This window comes from Lygodium microphyllum, chromosome 3 (assembly GCF_053477565.2).
Source record: "Lygodium microphyllum isolate KBCC chromosome 3, Lygodium_microphyllum_v1.1.10, whole genome shotgun sequence".
NCBI classification, from domain to species: domain Eukaryota; kingdom Viridiplantae; phylum Streptophyta; class Polypodiopsida; order Schizaeales; family Lygodiaceae; genus Lygodium; species Lygodium microphyllum.
Genome location: NC_141137.1, coordinates 63,569,479 through 63,590,520, shown reverse-complemented (window position 1 = coordinate 63,590,520; position 21,042 = coordinate 63,569,479). Strand labels below are relative to the sequence as shown.

The 21,042-nt window shown below is 40.3% G+C and overlaps 1 protein-coding gene across 2 annotated transcripts; it reads left to right on the top strand.

Moving 5' to 3' along the window:
- The first annotated feature begins 417 nt into the window (after window positions 1-417).
- IVD (isovaleryl-CoA-dehydrogenase) lies at window positions 418-16,349 on the top strand. 2 transcript variants are annotated; one of them, XM_087671790.1, is made up of 16 exons: window positions 418-674; window positions 3,382-3,459; window positions 7,517-7,600; window positions 7,743-7,800; window positions 7,888-8,012; window positions 8,090-8,134; window positions 8,366-8,414; window positions 9,675-9,784; window positions 10,846-10,922; window positions 11,222-11,272; window positions 11,375-11,439; window positions 12,437-12,591; window positions 12,967-13,007; window positions 13,101-13,155; window positions 14,181-14,237; window positions 16,098-16,349. In XM_087671790.1, the coding sequence occupies exons 1-16, from the start codon at window positions 615-617 to the stop codon at window positions 16,242-16,244; spliced, it is 1,257 nt and encodes a 418-aa protein (XP_087527916.1). In that variant the 5' UTR covers window positions 418-614; the 3' UTR covers window positions 16,245-16,349. The 2 variants fall into 2 exon arrangements, with proteins under 2 accessions (XP_087527916.1, XP_087527924.1); XM_087671798.1 differs by lacking the exons at window positions 418-674; window positions 3,382-3,459 and having other exon boundaries at window positions 7,714-7,800.
- The last annotated feature ends 4,693 nt before the right edge of the window (window positions 16,350-21,042 follow it).

The following is a 21,042-nucleotide window of genomic DNA, read 5'->3' as shown; positions in this document are numbered from 1 at the left end:
TTCTTGTCTTAATGGTCTTAGTCTGGTTACACACCAATTGGCAAACGCCCAACCCTTGCTCAGAGTGTGGGCATGCAATTTTTGAAACTGGGCGCAGTCATGGGCATAAAACCTTTACACACCAAAAGAATAAATTTTATAAAAGAAGTAAAAATTATTATATTTATAAAATTTTTGTTTGGTTGCAAGTACAAAAGTATACCCTTGTCCATCACTTTACAAACTGGGCAAGGGAGACTCCTCGTCCAAATGTGAGCCGGGGGGGGGGGGGGGGGGGAGATTCACATGTTTAATAGTAAACAACATTTCATGTCCTCTCGAGTGTGTAAAGGACTGTGAACGGCCAACCTCTAAAAAAATATTTTGATTGGTTAACACTTACTAAAAAGGCCTAGTGCATGGCCTTCCTTAATGGTCTTTTTTCTTGGCCGACTGCATCAAACAGGCCGACTGGATGAAGGCTAGTCTACGTGGAGATAATACGTGTGTATATATATGTCTATACGGAGTTGGCTGCGGCATTCTCCGCTTGCACGACATCTCTGTGAATACAGCAACTCCAGTCTCCATTGAGCCTACAAAAAAAATTACAATAAAGCCATCGCCATATCAGCATGTCTCACCTTCTTGCATTACTCAGGCGTGGCCTTCCTTCCCGCCTGAAGCACTCCCAGGTATCCCTCCCCTTTCTGCCAAATCTTTTCCTTTAGTTAATTAGAAAAGCTATCGGTGTTAACTCTTGATTTTTAATTCTTCAATTTGTTCATCCCCATCTCAATGCAACCTATGGTCGTACATCGTTCAGAGGGTATGGCTTTGCACACGTTGCTCTTAGAAAACATGCTTCCATTTTCATTGCGAAACTCAGCTTCATAGATCGTTGGGCTGGAAAGCAAGAGAGTAGGCAGGCAGGAAATCTAATGGTTGTTATCATGAATCGGATTACAAATTTGATAGATCGAAGCCTCTTGGCAAAGAAAAAAATTGGCCAATTACAGCATCTGAGGTTCTTGCCTAAGCAACCAGCAATAACCATGGCCAATATACACGTTTTTATTCATTCAAAACTAATTAGATGCCTTTGATCCAATCTGATTTGAATGGAACAAGAAGATCTTGATCTAATTGTGCACAAGACTTTCCAGCAAGCTTGAATGAAAACAATCTCTTGTTGCACAAACTCATGTGCTTCTTGAATGTTCCTTATATCTCTCCTCTGTGGCAACTCCAAGTGCTGTGCTAACGCTTCCTTCCAAGAGCCACCAACGGGTGCTCTGCTTGGAAACCTTTGCTGCTCAATCACTGGAGTGAATGTTGCCTTCTAGACATGCCAAGACACTATAGCGCTGCTGATGATATCGATTCTCCTAATCGTAATAAGTAATTTGGAATGGCTTGAGAGACATGAACTGGCTGGAAAGTCATGCTGCCCAATAGTTGTCTTATTTTGTGTGTGGAGTGGCTAGTTAAGTTATTTACAACAATGATTTTGAATAGTACAAGGGCTCAACAAGATGGCTGGCGGTAAATAGAATGAAGGCTGGAGAAAGATTGAACTGGATATGAAACCTCTCAAGATTGTTGTGAGTGGGATGGGGGCAAGAAGCCAGGGGTTTGGGAGGGGATAGGGGTGTAGATCCACTGTGACTGCTAGATGCAGCTTGAAGAAGCGGGTTTTAAAAATCTTGAAGAAGGATTACAGTACCTTCACTTCAGTGCTGCATGCACTTTGTGGCCTTGAAGAATGTGAAGATGTTGTCTAGAATGCTTTGATCTTGCATAAGCCCATGTTTGATTACCATAGATGATATGTAAAGGAAGAGCTGGTCTGCTGTAATAAATTTTGGCAGCTTCTCATAGGGCAAGTGACAAAAGAGTGATGGGTCATCAGGGGTTCTTACTATTTGTGTAGCAAACAAATCAAGCTTGATGATGAGCTTTTGACATCTATCTTGTATTGTCTGAAAAGTCTCCATGAATGTCAAAAAGCAAGGAAGAAGGATTTGGTGAGCCCATCCTCTCCTAGGCACTTTGGCCCTTCTAAAAGTTGGAACAAACTTTTCTTTGAGAAAGGGGCAAAGATTGAGTGCCACATTGCCACTGTCACCAAAGATAGAATGCTCACCCACATCTCCAACGGTTTGATCATGCTACAATGTACCTGTAGAAGAAAGCAGAACCTTTGCGAGGATTTTTCACAGTTCATCTCAATTTGTTGTGTATATGGCTAGGGATAGATTTCAAAAGATGTTAGATCAAGGCAAGGCCTTTCTTGAGGCCCTTCATTGTCATCTCTGCTCCTCATGCTTGCTAGAGTCTTATGGCTTATCTCAATCCCTTGGATTTGTAGCTAGGGATAGTTTACAAAAGACTCTGAATAAAGGCAAGGCCCTCTTCATCTGCCATCATTAGTAGCTTACCCTGAAGGCCATCTACTAACAAAATCCTATTGATGACTTAATAAATTGTGCCACCATGCTCTGAGATCCCTAAGACATGCTTCCAATCTTTGTGGAAAAGCTTCACACATTACTCTTACATCTCCTCACTCTCATAGATGAGGTTTGAGATTCGACAAGTTAATGGCTCCAAGGATAATGCTGCTGAATTTTAGATTCTAAAGAGAAATGAGTTGGTGTGTGATTTTGGGGTCTAGTGCATGGAAATTGCCACCCTTTTTGCAAGATGCGATATCCACATAAGGCCTGCCAAGGTGCTCTAACAGATTATTGCTTAGCTGTTAGGTAACCCCAATGTGACACCAAGGAGCTTTGTCTCCAAAAGAAGGTGGACCATGCATCGGGATTCTGGACTGTGGCCAGCAAAGGGAAGAGGTTTCAACCATCTTGCTAGACCTCCATAATGCCCTAGAACTTAGACCTCTTCCTTGTTGATTCTCCTATCTCACAGACACCTCCAACAATTTAGTATTCCCTCTCAGGAAGGCCTACAAAAGAGAGAAAATTTTGCCCTAATACAGGAGTCCCATCCAAGGAAACCTAGAGTGTGCCAGTAGAGAATTGATTGTGATGTTTGGCACAAGACATGGAAAAATACCAATAGAAGTAGATACTACAGTGTTCCAACCATGGAGTGTCAATAGAGTACTCCATTTCCTGAAAAGTTACTAAGGAACACCTTTCCACACTGTATTTATTGAATTTTCATTGTCCTTGGTTTCATTGAATCTAGTGTAAGCATAACAATATTTTGTGTAGAATGTAAAAAAGTTAATTCTATGTACATACACACGTAAGTACATGTATACCATGTGTGTGTGCGTGCACACATGCATGTGTATTTTGAAGTTATCACAGGGGTTTGGATAGGTTCATGATGATATTTGATAAAGATTTTCTGATTTATCATGTGCACAAACAGGTTGTGATTGCGAGGAAACCATGTTTCGAAATTAGATGTTTTTCAACAAGCTTTCTGTTGGATGATACCTTACGACAGGTTTGATTCTACTTGCAAGTTATCCTACTTTGTGTGTTTTATCCCCAACAATCTTGCATCTTTAGTTGTCAATAACTTATCCTGGTTGTAACAAAGCAGTGAAGCTCTGGTTGTTAAGCTGCATGTAACCGTTATGGTAAAGCACCATTAAGAATATCTGACTAAAACATTACTATGTATTCAAATCTATACATGAGCTCAAAGAGACCTATTTAAGGCTTTGTAATGATGCGACTTGGAACATACTTAAGCTCATTTTGCTGCATGGGTGGGCTGGGTGTGTATGTAGATATGTGCATGCATGCACATGATGCGTGTGTACATTGATGACATTTTGGACTTTTCAGCAATGAGTGTAGAATGTGATGTACTAGCTTTATAAGGATAGTCCACCTAGATGTAGTTTGGCAAGAGGTCTGACTGATTCATGGTCATTTAGTGAGGCCAATGTGATCAGGATGTCCTTTGAATCATTGCCTTATGCCACTGCTACTCATTCAATGCTACATTACATAGGTAATTTGACCGCACAAGGACTTTGCATGGCCTTCGAGTACCAAAATGGAAAGACATTGGTTGCACAAGCATCCGATGATAAATCCTATTTCTTTCCCAAGCATAATCAACAGGATTTGCTAGTTAACAAATTTTTGTCAATTTTAGAAAATCTGTGTTGCCTTCACTTAGGGCAGCGGATCAGCATTTGCTTATTTGGCCTAGCACATGATGTCTGTATGACATGTGAATTTGGGCATGCATGTAGCGTTTGCAGGCCATGCAATCATGGGAATGCATGTTGATGCCTATTAGAATGTAATCAGGACAGTTTTCTCATGTGATAAGTCTACCATTTTTGGTCAGAACAATAGTGGGCAGATGCATCAAGGCTAAGCTGGATTGAATTGGAACAGCGTGCAATACGGATTGGGGGGCAAAACAGGGACTGATTTGCTGCTGTAATAGTTAGGGTTTTCAGCCAAAAACCCTAATCAGATGATCTATCATATTTGTACTCAGATCCCAAGGGCTCTTCAATAGTCTAAAGAAATACAAGGGGTCCCCGTGTAATCAGTGTCATTTCTTCAATATGGGAGCATTCTTGCTCCACATTTGTAAGTTTGCTCCCTGCGGAATTTCTTAAATTGGATTTATTGTACTTAGAAAGTTTCTTCTATTATGCTTTAGTTCACTGAAGGTCAGTTTTAGTAGGACATTTGGATCATCCATCAGGCTGGCTGTAAGCTTCCACATCTTGTATCCTTCTTGAGCTTTCTGCTTGCATAGTCTCATAGCCGAGCTTTGGTAAGTGCGTACATACCCCTAGAGAGATCTCGTGTACTTTGTATCATTTCTTTCCATGGTTTCTCATAAGCTTTATCTATTTAGTAGTACATTGATAGTTGGTGGTCTTCATATTCAGAGCGATTTGTGTATCTCAATAAGTGTTTTTTGGTTATTCCTCATCACAAATGTCTTACTGGTTGAAGCTCTTGGAATAGTACTAAGAAGGAAGATGCTTGCAAAGAAGCCTGCTGCATATGAGGACCATGTGTGAAACTAGTATGAAGAAGTAAGATGTCACAAATAAGCCTACAACATAGGAGGAGCCTTGACAAGGGTGTCAACATGGGAAATTGAAATTGTATGCTGTGTATGATAAATTCCACAGGAAAGAAGTGCCTAAGGTGGTAATCTCAAAAGGGAAAAGGGTGTTACCACTCGTGCTGATGATTGTCCCAAGCCATCAAGCTCTATATCAGCTGGATTGACAGAGCTACTTAGAAACATGATAGAGAAACTCAACCAATTCAACCAATAATTGGAGTATCTATCCTTAAATGTTCTTCAACACCATGGCAATGGTGAGGAGCCTTGACAAGTTGCTGGGTGTCAAGATGGAAAATTGAAATTGCATGTTGAGTATGATGCATCCTATACGAAAGGAGTGCCTAAGGTGGTAATCTCAAAAGGAAAAAGAGTCTCACAAGCTCTAGCAGGAGGCGGGAATTGTATGTATCATCCTAGGAGGTTCAATCCTAACATTATATGTCACAATTGCAGCAGCCACAGGCACGTCCTCATCCACTTAGTGAGAGACGATGCATCTACCCAGTCATCAAACCTCTCATACACATGATGGGGGACAGCTAAAGAAATTGGGGCTGCTACACTAGAAGCTATTCAAGGAGGAGAAGCCCAAGACTGTTAGTTGATATCATGGAGGCAGAGAAGGACACAATTGCTTGGAGGTGACGAGGAGGAAGTGGAAGATTAAGAAGATTTGAAGGTAGGTCATTAGTTCACTTATGGCAAGCTCATTCCAAAGTTTTGATTGAGGAGAACATACGCAGTCAAGAGTTAAAAATGCAGCTGAGGAAGAAAAGAGCTTGGTGGATGTGGGGTCAGAGTTCTATTCTTCAATAGATTCATCTACAGAAGAAGGAGAAAGATTTTCATTTGAATGTTCTTTGGTTGAGGTGGGTTCTGAAGAGTTTGATCTGATTTGTTTACAGTCAGATCTGTTTGAAACTTTGTCTTCAAGGTGAGGCTAAAGTCAAGGAGGAGAAGGAAGAAGCAGGAATTAGTAGTTTAGAAAAAAATAAGAATTTGGCACTAAATCCTAGACAACTGTTGCATAATGTTTCTCTTATATTATATTCTTGTAGAGTTACCTTCTCTAGTGATAGTGCTAGCAGACTCCATTATAAAATGGTTGTTGGAGCTGGAGGAGATGGGCTTAAGAGAAAATCAAACAATTGCTTAAGTAGATTTTAGGCTCCTGTTAGAAGGAATGGGAGGACATTTATGATGGTGTTTTTGACAAGTATTTTATTGAGCTGGGGGATTTGATTCATGGTACAACAAGAAGTTGCACTTGTGAGGAGGTTGTCTTCTTCCGTTCTCCAAAATCAAAGCAGAGTGTGCAGCTTGATTTGGTGTTTATCTTGTAGAGTGATGGATTGCCTATGAAAACACAGGAAGAAAATTTTTTTATCGTTTCCTCTGGCCAAGCATGTTTGGAGATACTCAAATGTGGTGTCAAAGTCAGCTGAAGATGTACTTTGTTGCACTGTGATGAAGCAGATTTTTGTTCAACGCCCTTGCTGTGCTTTAGTGGGGGCCAACATGAGCCAGTTTTTGTGTCAGAACCTGATCAGTATAGTAGTGGTCTCAATGCTACAATAGTTCACATCAACAGACATATGTTGTTTGTATTGCGAGATGATGAATATGGATTGGTGGGACCATGAATATGTATTTTTTGGTTGTATATAGGCATGGCAGTTTGTATTTTTCTTTTTAGTCACCTAGAGTGACATGGCCCTTGTGGCTACATCTTGACAGGCAGTCATGCACAGTAGACGGTGGACTTGATCCACGGGCTCTGGACATAATTTGTTCCTCAGCACAAAGTTTTCTTTGTTTCCTTGTGGTTGGTTTGTTGCAGCCTGGTCGTCCTTGGTCATGTGGTTGTTGTCATCTGATTTGAGCACAGTTATTTGCCATAAGGTATCGTGTCCTTGCAAGAAAAGCTTTGATGTTGCACAGTTTCTTTGTGCAAGAATAGCCATGGACTACTATGGTGGCATTCATGTATCTTGCTTTTCACATTGATTCCTTTGGCAATATTAGGGGATTTTATTTGCTTTATCCTTATACATAAAACTCTCATATCTGAAATATGGTAGACCACATGAGAAAGGTAATTCTTTTGAGACAAGATAAGACTTGATGGCAGGCTACTTTGTAATCTGCTATTGAACTCAGACAGCATTGGAGGCATGTTAGGTGTTCCTCAGTTCAATCTCTGTCAAGGTCATTTACTATATGCATTTTGCAGCTTTTTACTTTTGTACATGTAGGTATAGTACAATGGAGGGAGCTTTGTGTCACGTAGGTATGGTACAATGGAGGGAGCTTTGTGTGAGGGGAGGGGGCCGATGATGTTTAGGGTTTGGAAAGGCTATCAAGATTTTTTCTACACTTTAGTCATGTCCTCTACTATTTTTGGGTTGCATGCCTTGGGCCCTTAATAATACCTGCTGCCTCCGTACAGTTCAAGGAGAGTGTACATCAATTTGCTCAGGAGAATATTGCACCTCGAGCAGCAACCATAGATTCAACCAACTCTTTCCCAAAGGTACAATATATTGCTAGGTTTGCACTTTTCCCTTTTGTTGAGTTCATAATCTTCTTGTGCAGTGACTGTAAGGTTGCAACTGCTTTTTTAGGATGTCTAATCTTTGTGTGCAGTGACTGTAAGGTTGTAAATGCTTTTTTAGGATGTAAATTTATGGAAGCTTATGGGAGATTTCAATCTGCACGGCATTACTGCACCTGGTAAGCATATTTATGTTTTGCTTGTTGCATGTTGTCATGTCTTTTTTTGGTGTTTCTTTCTTATTAGATCTTTTTTCTCGCTCCTAGAAACCTATGGAGGAATGGGTCTTGGCTACTTGTATCATTGTTTGGCAATGGAAGAGTTAAGTCGTGCTTCTGGTTCTGTTGCTCTGTCTTATGGAGCTCATTCTAATCTCTGCATCAATCAACTCGTAAGTAGTTTTCTTGTAGTGTTGTAAATGTTCCTTATCATTTTGGGGTAAAAGACTAATCTCAAACACTTTTCCAGGTTAGAAATGGAAATGCGAACCAGAAAGAAAAGTATTTGCCCAAGGTAGGTGGACTATTTTCTGTGCTCTAATAACATGCCCAGCAATTTATGGCTTCAAGGCTGTGCGTTATGATGGAAATAAACCTAAGAAACCTTTTGAGGAAATGGATAGCCTACATTTAACCAGATGAATGAATGCACTCATCAGTGTTAGAAAAAAACACTTAGGTTATGTAATTACACTTCCAGAAGAATATCGCTCTTATCTGACTATGTAACTTCTTAATGTTGAAGCTAATTAGCGGCGAAAATGTGGGAGCTCTTGTGATGAGCGAGCCAAATTGTAAGTTGTCAGACAATTCAATGGATTTCTATACAAAGATCGTTTTGTGCACATAGGGAAAAATAATGATATATTGTTTCATGTGACGGGTTGAAAGGCTTGGTCAGTCAAATGAGTATCTCAATGAACTGAAATTTGAAAATTAGACCAATCAAAAGAGGTGTGGAGGGTTTTAGGACTTGATAGATTGGGAACTCCGTTCATAGATTGGCAACTTCATAGAGGCTACTTCCAATGCCATTCATGACCCTGGCCATGCATGCTTTCGTATTTAGCTCTAAGGTAGTGTTGAAACACCTTACTAGAGCAGTGCAGTCCATAATGTGGCAACTCCATTCATAGATTGGCAACTCCATGGATCGGCAATTTCCATACATATTTCGTACTAGAGCAATGGAGTACATAATGTGACAATTCCATTTCTCTGGTGTGACATATGCATGGAAATTTCGATCACTTCAAAGATTCAAGGAGAAAGCCGAATTCCTTATAATATATCATTCGGTGTCCTTGCAATAGTTTGCAGACTTGTGTTCCCTTTACAGATCTCCATGAAGCCGAATTCCTCATAAAATATCATTCTTGTCTTCGCAATAGTTTGCAGACTTGTGTTCCCTTTACAGATCTCCATGCTTTACTTTTATTGACTTGAGGAGATTTTTATTTGGTCTGTGACAATACCATGACATGTCTCTGTGCAAGTACCATGCCCATCATAGCTCAACATAGATCTAATGCTTCTTAAATGGTTGATACGCTTTAAGTGATGTACTGTATCTACTAGCATGATAGTCAAACCAACTAGTTTCTTAAGCAGAAGCTTCTGAAAGAGTGTAGAAGACCATAGACAGTAAGGTTCTTGAAGTATGAAATATAAAGGCCAGCCTCTTGTGGAAGGTTAGCAAGCTGTTCACCAAGTGTGAACCTTGACACCAAATCAATATAATCACTGTTTCCACATACATCTTGATTCTGAGTGACTTTCACAGCCAAACTGGTGTCCATAGTTTCTACATGAAGCTTTTAAGACTCAGTGGTGTCTTTGGAGTCCTGGATGCTTTGTTCATGTTGTGCTTGTAGACTTGCCTCACTGGCAACATGTTTCTATGGGAAAATTTGATAGACTATCTATACAAGGAAAGTGATAGGCTGCATTTTGCAATATTTTGTTTTACTGATGAAAGAAATTGTCTGTTTCACATCCTACACAACTACAGTATTTCTAGAGGCTAACTTATTTGGATTGGCTGTGATTTGTAGCTGGCTCGGATGTTGTAAGCATGAAATGCAAAGCTGATCGTGTAGATGGAGGCTACACCTTAAACGGCAATAAGATGTGGTGCACCAATGGACCAGTAGCAGATACAGTGGTACAGAATCTCTTTCTTTCTTGAAAAATAATTTATATTCATCTACTTCAGCCTACTACTTATGAGAGAGATCATTTTGTTGCATGAGTCATAAGTATGGCTACGTCACAGATGGTGAGAGTGAACTGCTGTGATAACAAGTCCATTCTTCACTATCTAATGCTATTTTGTAACCACAAGGATATAAACAAGTAACAAGACAAAACATTAGGTGGATGTAACTTCTTTTCAATACTGGATAATTTGACTCACCAATGATGCTTTGTCTCTTGCACATGTCTTGTTCTGTGGATGTGGTATCGCTAGGGGTGCTTGCATTGGACATACTCACATTTTCAGGCTGTGCATGGCCGTGCCTCTTGCACTTTTCATAGCCTTTGGTGCAGACATAGTAGGATCTTCGTCATATTCAACTTACTAGATTATAAGAGCTTTTCAATATCAGGAGAGGAGCCAAGTTCTCTTTCCAGTATACATTCAAATGTCAAATATAAGGTATCATAATGAAATGGTAAAAGTAACAACTGCAGGATCATCACACTCGGGTAAGTGGCATGGTAAAAGGTTGACCTTGTCAAAAAGAAGACGAGAGAAGATTTGTACAAATCTGTGATGTAACAATTTTTTGGCACAGAAGAGAATATCTGTACACAATTGCAAATAACAAATTTTAAATGATTTCTACATCACTATTTGGACTTCTTTTGTTTTCTGAATTGAATAAATTCGTTTTTAAGAAGTCGACAGAACCCACATAACATTATGGAAGACTACCTTGCAACAGCTTCTTAGTAACTTATCAGCTGAAGTAGCAGACTGGGCACTGTACAGGAGGATTATTCCACATATCAGATTCTTTCCTGGGTTGGATATGGATGTGATGGCTGATTTTTTACTGCTTTCTGATTGTGTGTTCTAGTTGTTAGGAAAAGAAGCATGTGCTCAGTGACTATCTCAAAGAAACTTTCAATTTCCTTGTTACTTTGGGCTCAAGGTTTGGGAAGATTTTGTGCGTATTGCTTTTGGGAAGATTTCATTGTTCCTTGCACTGCTGTTTGCAGATTGTGTATGCAAAAACGGACCTCAATGCTGGTCCAAAAGGGATAACTGCATTTATTGTTGAAAAGGGGATGAAAGGGTAAGTGGTTTTAGCTCTTCATATAAGTATACTTAATAAATTGTTGAGTGTAACAGTTTTTTGTACTTCTTCCAACATGTTGCAATGTGTTAAGAAGATACACAACCTGCTTAAACACTTTGACTCAGCCATAAAATACTTATTAAGAGAATCAACCATGTTTTGCCTCTAGTTCAACTTTGCAGTTTCATAAAGGCAATCACATGGAAGTTGTTGCCTTCTTTGTTGTCAAAGATTGACTGCACTTTTGACAGGGATCAATGTTTTAACTCTCAAGATGTGACATTTGTATTTTGCAGTTTCAGCACAGCCCAAAAATTGGATAAGTTAGGAATGCGAGGGAGTGACACGTACGCAACTAGCCCTTCTTTACCTTCACAGTTTTCTTATATTAGTATGCTGTACATCAATTTCACAAGTGCTGAAAAATATGGGACTCTGTTTGTTGACAGGTGTGAACTGGTGTTTGAAAATTGCTTTATTCCAGATGAGAATATTCTTGGAGAAGCGGGAAAAGGTCAGTAAAATTTTCCTGTCAAAAGAAATTCTCGAAGAGATATCACCTTATATGGTCCAATCATATCGATGACAAACATGATATCACTGCACAAGCTAGCATTGATGATTTTATCTTCTGTCTAGTGTCTTCCCTAATGCTGCATGCATGAGGTTAGAACACATAAAGACATATTGAGCAGTAGAGTGTTTAAACTTGCCCTCTTGCCCTCACTGTGCAAACATTTCAATACCCATCTTTTGCACAAATTTGGCATACCCATTTTATGCACAAATTTGACATTACTAAAGTATGATACTATTAAAGGCAAAAAGATTGTGTATTGTGTGCTGCAACACTGAAACACATATATGTATGAAATCATGAAGTTGAAAGGCTTTCTTATTATACTTATAGGAGCATGATAAAAATTTTGATCTGTATGATAACCACAGCCTCTTAGGAGAGATGAGGACATTTCTAGAATCTACGTGACTGTCTGAGGAAGACACAGGCTCTTGTGCTTGTTGGCAAAAACAGGGTGCCAAAGGTCTACCATGGCAGGCATACTAGCTACATAGCAACTATCAAAGCTGAGTATTGGGAGACGCTGGTCAGTCACTTAGTTCTCATGCTGTGCATCTTTTGCACTTGATGTCCTGTACTGGTAGCTTTCGCTACATTTACTTCCAGTCAGGTGTTTCAACACTACCTTAAAGCTAAATATGAAAACATGCATGGCTATGGCCATGAATGGCATTGGAATTAGCTTGACTGTAATGTTCTTAAAGTAAGAATAATGCCACAGCTCATGTTTCAGATAAACATTAGTATGAACCAGATAACATATGATCTTGAGTGAAGGAATGAAACGAAGTGATTACAGGCTGTTAGCCATCACTTGGACCATTAACGATTGAGTGTGTTGACTTATATTATAGATAATAATACCACTTTGGTGAAAGAATGAAAAGATGTGGTAAACTTTTTAGTCATCATTTGTGTTGATTGAATGCAGGGGTATACGTTATGATGTCGGGTTTGGATCTCGAAAGGCTTGTTTTAGCTGCTGGTCCAGTTGGCCTGATGCAGGCTTCGATGGATGTGGTTCTTCCTTATGTTCGTCAACGAGAACAGTTTGGTACTCCCATTGGAGAGTTCCAGTTGATCCAGGTCCATATGGACTCTATGCCAAACTCTTTGGTTCTTTTTCATCTGATTTTGGCCTTGTATCGTTGTACTTTTTCTTGTTTCAGTTAAGTGATTGGCTGATTATAAAGCACCTCTTTTCCTACAGGGCTTTAATTCTAGCTGCCTAGAAGTGATTTTATTCTCTTATGTTGCAAAGGGATTCTTAGCTAAGCAATATTTAAATTTGTGGATAGTCTAGAATATTCCATACCTGTAGTATTCCACAGCTGTAGTGGTGACATTGCACTTGTCACATATTGCACTTTATGAAGCCTTTGTGCATTCAAACTGGTAGTTTGATTTTTTGTGTTCTGCTTAAAAAGGTATCTGATTAATAGTTCTATTGGCCTTTCCCAGGGGAAGTTGGCTGACATGTACACATCATTACAATCTGCAAGGTTTTATCTCTCTTTTCTAGTTTTAAATCCCTTCTCTTCTTCTTTGTTATGCTTGTTGCTGAATGGCAAAATGTTTGTTGTTGTTTTTATCAGGGCTTTTTTGTATTCTGTGGCCAGCCAATGTGATAAAGGCAATGTTGACAGAAAAGTAAGTATCAAGGTCAAGAACTTGGTTGTAGGCCGAAATGTATCCAGGCAACCTTTTTTTGAATTTGGCTTTGGCAAGTTTATTGGAAGTTTTGATGCTCTAGAAGAAAACGCTTTCCAGAGCACTGCAACTAAAAGAAGATGTGGAAATGCTTTGGAAAGAGATGCAACTAGTCTGGTGTATTACATGTGTCATAACAGTTCACTGTTATGGGAATGACTGAGTGTACAGCTTTGCAGAGAGATGCAACTAAAAGAAAGCCTGGAAAGACTTTGCACAGAGATGCAACTAGTCTGATGGATAACATGTGCCATAACAGTCTACTATTATGGGAATGAACGAGTTTAAAATACATCCTATATGGGAAAAGGTTGGGGACATTTTTTGACCAAAAATCTTAGCAGGATTGTTGAGACATCTGTAAGCTTTTTGTTGGTCGAATGATTTCACTTAAGGACAGCTTTGATTCCTCAGAAATCCATATGCACTTGCCTTTTCAGCTCAAAATTTCTCTTGCTCTTATATATAGTCTTTTCCATCTTTGGCTGCATATTAGGCATCTCGGTTTACTTATTACACCTTTTGTCTCGTCTCTTTTCTTCTCTCTCACTTTTCCAGCACTGCTACGGATTTTGAATTTCAGGAATAAGCCAGTAACAGGATTTAACCATACAGTAGGATACTTTTACAGAAGACCCTACTTGGCAGGTTGATATGAATTAGGTGGTTCAAATAAGCAGGCAGACCAAATGAACACCTCAAAGTCATTTTTAGAAAAGGAAGCACATTTGTATAAGAACTTGATGATGCCACACTCTTGGCATTTTGTAACAGTGGTTTGTGGAATATTGGGGAGGGCTGTGGCCTTTGGTAACAGTTGGTGGTGCTGATGTCAGGAATGGCCAAGGCCTTTCCTAACAGCTGATGATACTGAATGTAGCAGAAATGTGACCTAATTTTGAATAAAGAGTTGCTTCTCTGATTAAATGCTTTTGCTGCCTAGTAATATAGAGTTGGTCTTGCAGGACTGTGCAGCAGTGATACTTTTCGCATCTGAGAATGCAACAAAGGTTGCTCTGCAGGTAACCCCAGTTGTATGCAATGGAGGACTGTCCCTTAAGTATGCTGTGAATTTTAGTAATCTACACTTTATATGAAAGAAAGGTGGAAGAGTGATCTTGCAAAAAAGCAAAAAGGGTTAAGTGTCAAAACTTACTGTTTACTTTTAGAGACTTGTCCTCCAAATGGTAGCTAAGTGGTTGATCTAAGGAGGTATACCTGTGTTTCCTGCCTTTTTTTGTGGTGTGTGCCACCTTTTTGCACTTTCTAGGAGGACTCTGTTGCTGTTGCTCTGCTCCTTGGCCAGGTTTTCAGGCCATTGCATCTAAGAATGCAATGAAGATCATAACCCCAGTTGTATGCAGTGATGGACTCTACTTCAGCTATGCTGTGAACTATTAAGAATCTTCATTTTTGTATGAAAGAAAGGTGGAAGATTGATGATGCAACAATTACAGTTTATTCTTGAAGTGGTTGATTTGAGGTAGTGGTTGCAAGTCCCCCAGAGCCATACCTGTCTTCCTGCCTTGTTCAGGGTGTATCTGGCTTTTACACTTTCTAGGAGACTCTTGTTGCACCCACTCTGCTTCTTGGCCAGGTTTGCAGTCCATTCTTAGGACATTACATCCTGCCTAGTCAAGAGTGTGGTGTGCATCCATATGCTGTTGCAATCTTTGTACCTGCAATAGATTATAGGTGGTGGAATGTAGCTTGTCAATATTCCAGGACATTTTTTTGCATAAAATGGGCTTTCTATTGAATTCCCTCTAATGTGGTGAATCTAGCTGAGCATCATAGCATAGCCTATTCCTGAATCCTGAGGCCTCTGTAAGTGGCTTTTGTGAAAAGGCTCATGAGTTCGTAAGGCCAAGCGTTTTCTTTATACAGTTCTAACTACGTCATACCATTATTGTGCACATTCCAGGAACCTATTGAGACGCTTTCTATATAGCTATGCTATGTGTGGGCTAAACATTCTCTGCTTCTTACAATCAAATCTAGTTTCTCTGCTTCTTATAATGGAATATAGTGTGCATTACACTTGTGATGTCTGAAAGGCTGCTTGTGATTTTTCGTTCTGGTCAAGCATGTCCATTGGAAGCTCTCCAATGTGTGGGAACTGGTCAAGCATGGTGATAGGAATCCTTTCAAAAGAGCTGACACTCAGGGATCATCTCCAAATAGACAAGGTCACATTTAATATGGTCAAATTTCCAGACTGTGTACCCTCAAAATTTGCTTCCACTATTATGGCTCTCATTGTGACAAGTCTGTTGGCCAAACCTTTCTATACTTATGCAGAGATTGTCTTTTTCACATGCACTCTCATATGTGCATGCCATTACATTGGAAAGGTGATGAGATGAACATGTCTTTTTCACATGTACACTATCATCTGCTTGAAAGACTACTCTTCATATATTGTTTTGATCAAGCATGCCCGTGGGAAGTTCTCCAATGGTTGGGAGCTGGTCAAGCATGGTCACAGGAAACCTTTTAACAGAGCTGATACCTAACCTAGAATGTAGAGGAGTGTTACACTTAGGGATGATTGTCTCCGAATACGCAGGAATGTTCGACATTGTCAAACATCCATCAGATATTGTGCCATTTACGCCCAAAATTTGCTCTCCACCTTTGTGGTATCTCACTGATAAGAGTCAGTCGAGGCTTTCCACACTCATATGCAGGGGTGATCTTTTTCACTCGTGCACTTTCATCCCTTCCACATCATCAGTCTCACACTGTCTATATACTTGCCATAATTATGTTTTTGCAGGATAATTTGTGTTGATTCTGCAAGGTAGTGACTAGAAATTTTTGCACCATCTTAACTGTTCTTTGTTTGTGATATACTGTATACTGGGGTGTGATTCTTGCAGGCCATTCAAGCCCTTGGTGGAAATGGGTACATCAACGAGTATCCCACTGGTAGGCTTTTACGAGATGCAAAACTGTATGAAATAGGTGCAGGGACTTGTGAGATACGTCGCATGTTGATTGGGCGTCAACTCTACAAAGATGGATGAACATAAAAATCTGTATGTTGTTATTGGAGGAAGCAAAATATGTACAGTTCTGGTTGTAAATATTGTAAAATCATTCTTTAGCAGCAAAAAGCTGATCTTGTAAACCACATCTCTCTCTCTCTCTCTCTCTCTCTCTCTCTCTCTCGCGTGGTCAATTGTGTTAATTACCGAAAGCACAAAATACAAGTGAACTAAATGACTGACGATCTAGGAGTCACAATGGAACTATGTCCGACAAGGAAACTGAAGAAACTGCAGCATGCCAAGAAAGCAAGTCATTCTGAAAAGAATACCTGCATATTGAATGGTGCTAAACTGCCAATGAAGAAGGCCTTGCAGATGGGCAACGCAACACCTGAGAGTGAAGTAGCACGTCGACAAAGAAACAGAGGAGTCTAGCATGTGCCTTGTCAAGCAACGTGATAGACAGCAGCCTCAAACATGAATCAGCTCCATCTCTCTCTCTCTCTCTCTATATATATATATATATATATATATATATATAGGTACGACCAACTTGTGGATTGTAAGGAGATGTTGATATACTTGTTTTGCGCTTCTTGAGGACATGTGTGACTCCCTTGTGTGTGTGTGCATGCGGGCGATATAAATTTGTAGTGTGACTTGCATAGATGATGTGTATCTCTGCAGTATACACAAATACATGACTGTATGATGTGCATGACAGCCACTGCAATATGATATGCATAAGATGAGTAGTCTAGGCCTTGTACAGCTTGACTTCATGAGATTTTTGGGTGACTAAATGGTTCATGCCACTCTGATGGATGGGTAGATGCATCCAAAGTATAGCTGGCTTGGATCTACATGGGACTAGTCAGTGGTGAACTTATCTTTTACTTGTGTCTAGTTATCTCCTACATGTGCCAAACTAGTGTTTTTTGGTTGATATGATATTGAATATGCCTTTATTATTAGTTATGATTAGGACAAGTGGAATTCAACAATTTTAGCAACTTTTTGTGTTCATAGTTTACAACCATGATTGGAGGATGATGAATCCAACTTCGCGGTAAACTCTACCATGAAAAATGAGCTTGCTTTTGGACTCCAAGCAAAAAGCATGTTTTTGTTTATCATGTTTCATTCAAGGGAGGTTGGTAGGAGTGAGATACATATGGAGGGAGGTGGGGAGGATGGCTAAGGCCTAATGGGTGGGGTTGTAAAGGGAGGTACAAGTTGTGGTAAGATAGTTGTAGGGATAGAGGAGGGATCATGGGCAAGGAGGGAGTAGGTAGAGAGGGGAGTAGAGAAGGTTGAAGTGGGGAGGCATGGATAGAGGGGGTTAGGCATAGATATAGGGTTATGCAAAGGATGGGGAAGCTATTGCGGAGATAGAGAGGGATAGCCAAGGATAGAGGACAAGGGTGGGTGGGGATATAGGGAGGAGGGGTAGACAAGAATAGATAGGTGGGGAATGTTACGCAAGGGGATAGTGGGGGAAGATGAGGATCGAAGGGTCAAGTGGGGGATAGAGGAGGGGAAAAGGGAATAGAGGGATTGGAGGGGCATAGAGGAGGGTGGTAGACAAGAAGAGGTTATGCAAGGATTGAAGGGATAGGTGGGGTCACAATAAGGAGGAATTGACAGGGGTAGGTATAAATAGAGTTGGGAGATGGGGTTTTAGCAAGGTGAAGAGAGTGAAGATAGAAAGGGGTAGTTGAGGATATATTATGGGGATAGGTTACGTATAGAGAGGGATAGCCACAAATGGGGGATGTTGGTAGGTGAGGATTTGATGGGATAGGTAGGTAGGGAAGGGAACATGGATTGAAGTGGGCAAGTAGGGGATAGAGGAGAGAATAGGTGGAGAGAGGGGCTCAGAGGACTTCTTTTTTGTCTGAGGGGGTGTGGTGGTGGTGGTATGTGTGGTGAAGGTAAAGAAGTTATGCAAGTATTGAAGTTATAGATAGGTATAAACATGGATGGGAGTTTGAGGGGTAGAGGGAGTAGAGGTCATTACGTGGGAGGTGAGTAGAGAGAGAGGTGTAGGTTGTTACTAGGGAGATGAGTGGAGGATGTTCGGCAAAGAGAATCAACATGCTCTTTAGTACATGGAGTTTAATTTTTTGTGTTTTGCATCTCTGACACTCACTCACCCTTCAAGTAAAAGCCATGTTTAGCCATTACTTGAATACCAAACTTCTTCTCCTTGTAACACACACACACACACACACACACACACACACACACACATATACATCACAATTGAACACACACGCACACATACTCTCAAAGATGAATTTATTTTTTAATTAAACATATGAAATGATATGATATTTTAGTGGTTAATTTTCATTGGGGGTATTAATAAGAATGGAAAAATACTATTTTGTACATATTATTTGAAGGTTTGGCTTGGCGATTCCAAATCAACTAGAAGACTCCCACGGCTATGTGTTACGAGAAAATGACACTCACTCACCCTTCAAGTAAAAGCCATGTTTAGCCATTACTTGAATACCAAACTTCTTCTCCTTGTAACACACACACACACACACACACACACACACATGTATATATATCACAATTGAACACACACGCGCACATACTCTCAGAGATGAATTTCTTTTTTAATTAAACATATGAAATGAAATGATATGATATTTTAGTGGTTAAACATGTGCATGTAGTTTCTATATACTCTAAATTTAAACATCCAAAAATGCACATTCCTACTACTTACTAAAGAAAGGTTTCACAAACCTGGACCCAAAGTATTGGCATCCTTTTCCAACCTAACAGACCTTATTGGTACTTACCAAACCCAAGAGACCTTTTGGAGTATTACTCGTGAAAATTGACGAATTTGAAGAAGTGCACACTTAAGAGAGAAAGAATCAAGAATGGGGTGTTAAAAGATGTATTACAAGATCATCACGTCTCACATCATCTGCTTCTTCAAAGTCATCTTGCTCTCCTCTTCCCTTTGTCATTGTACACACACAGTGTGTGTGTGTATCGTGGAGATACTTTTTAGTATTCTCTCTCTCTCTCTCTCTCTATGGGGAGAGGGGGGGGGTTTTGCAAAATGGCAATAGGAGGATGAAAATGGGTATACAATTGATAGAAGTGGTATACGAGAGAGAGGAAGACCTTAATGATGCTATGCACGTCATACGAGGATGCCTTTTTAGAAATGGGTAAAGCAACAAAAAAAGTTAAAGTAAATGAGGATGCAGGCGTATTGGAGAAGGATGCTTCAAAAGAGATGGATGTCAAGGATGTGGTGAATTGGACAAAGATACTCGAGCACCAAGTGCGAAAGGGGAGGCACATCTGCACTTGCAACAAGAGTGAGTGTAGTGATGCACAAGAAGATGCAACCAAGAATACCTATCAAGGGGGGCCATCAGCATTAGTGTACATGTGGAGCAACCTACAAGTACAAGTGTGGGTAGCACCTATCTCAAGGTTGGGGGCGAGTGGGTCCTTAACCATGTGAGCTACTCTCTACTCACGAGATAGGGCTAAAATTGACCAATAAATATTTTATGGGCAATCTCTTTGCAATCACCCTCTAAAGCAAGACACTAGCTAAAATGAGTAGGTAGCTTGAATTGCACTTTAGGACAGAGTGTTGTAATTGTTGCTAAAATCGATGTGAAGCAAGCCCCTAGTTACCATTGTGCATGAAGGCACATGGAAGATAGTCACGTGGCTTTTCCATCCTCTCTCCCTCCCTCCATAAGGATTTTGTAGTTATACCATGGTGTTGTTGCTAGAAATACCTATATAGGGAGTAGTAATGACTTTGAGCCTTGCTTGGTTTCCACTCTATGTGATGAACCCTCATATGTGTGGAACCACAAGGGTGTCCTAGGATGTGACTATGTTGTACCACTTCTTTCACTAAATAATACAAGAGTATATCTTGCTCTCACATATTGTGTTACCTTTCTGTGTAGTGTCGAGTGAGTGACTTGAGTGTAGGTACATTACACTTGGTATCAAAGAAACTCTTGCTTAGAGTCGAGGAGTGCTCACAGAAGTAGGAGAGAAGATCCATCACCCCAAGATCGTGTCACCCCACATCATGTCACCCTACATCACCTCAATCCTTGTTGTGACACCGTCTCGTGTGACAACCCTGACACAAGTTACCATCTAAAGATGTGGCATGGCTTCCCTGTGGCACAACTACCATCTAAAGGCGAAACATGGCTTCCCTACGGTGACAACCCCATAGTCGAGTGAGTGACTGAGTGTAGGTACATTACACTTGGTATCAAAGCAACTCTTGCTCGGAGTCAAGGAGTGCTCATCACAGAAGTAGGAGAGAAGATCCATTGCCCCAAGATCGTGTCACCCCACGTCATGTCACCCTATATCACCTCAATCCTTGTTGTGACACCGTCTCATGTGACAACCCTGACACAAGTTACCATCTAAAGATGTGGCATGGCTTCCCCTTGGCACAACTACCATCTAAAGGTGAAACATGGCTTCTCTACAGTGACAATCCCATAGCCAAGGCACACCTCCCTAAAACAACATGGAGAACAATGGTGAGAATGCACCCATCCTAGTGATTGAAGAGAGGAAGAAGAGCTGAGTTCAAGAATAGATAGAAGCTCATGAAGAGAAAGTAGCTGAGTTAGAGAGGCAGTTAGAGGGCATGTTAGTCTTGTTAGACTCAATTTGGAAGAACATACAATTGAGGAAGGAACAAGAGGAAAAGAGAAGAAAGTTTGAAGAGGAGCAAGGATATAAGGACTGGTTGATACAACAACAGGAGGAAGAAAAGAGAGAAACTACAAGAGGAGATATATAAATT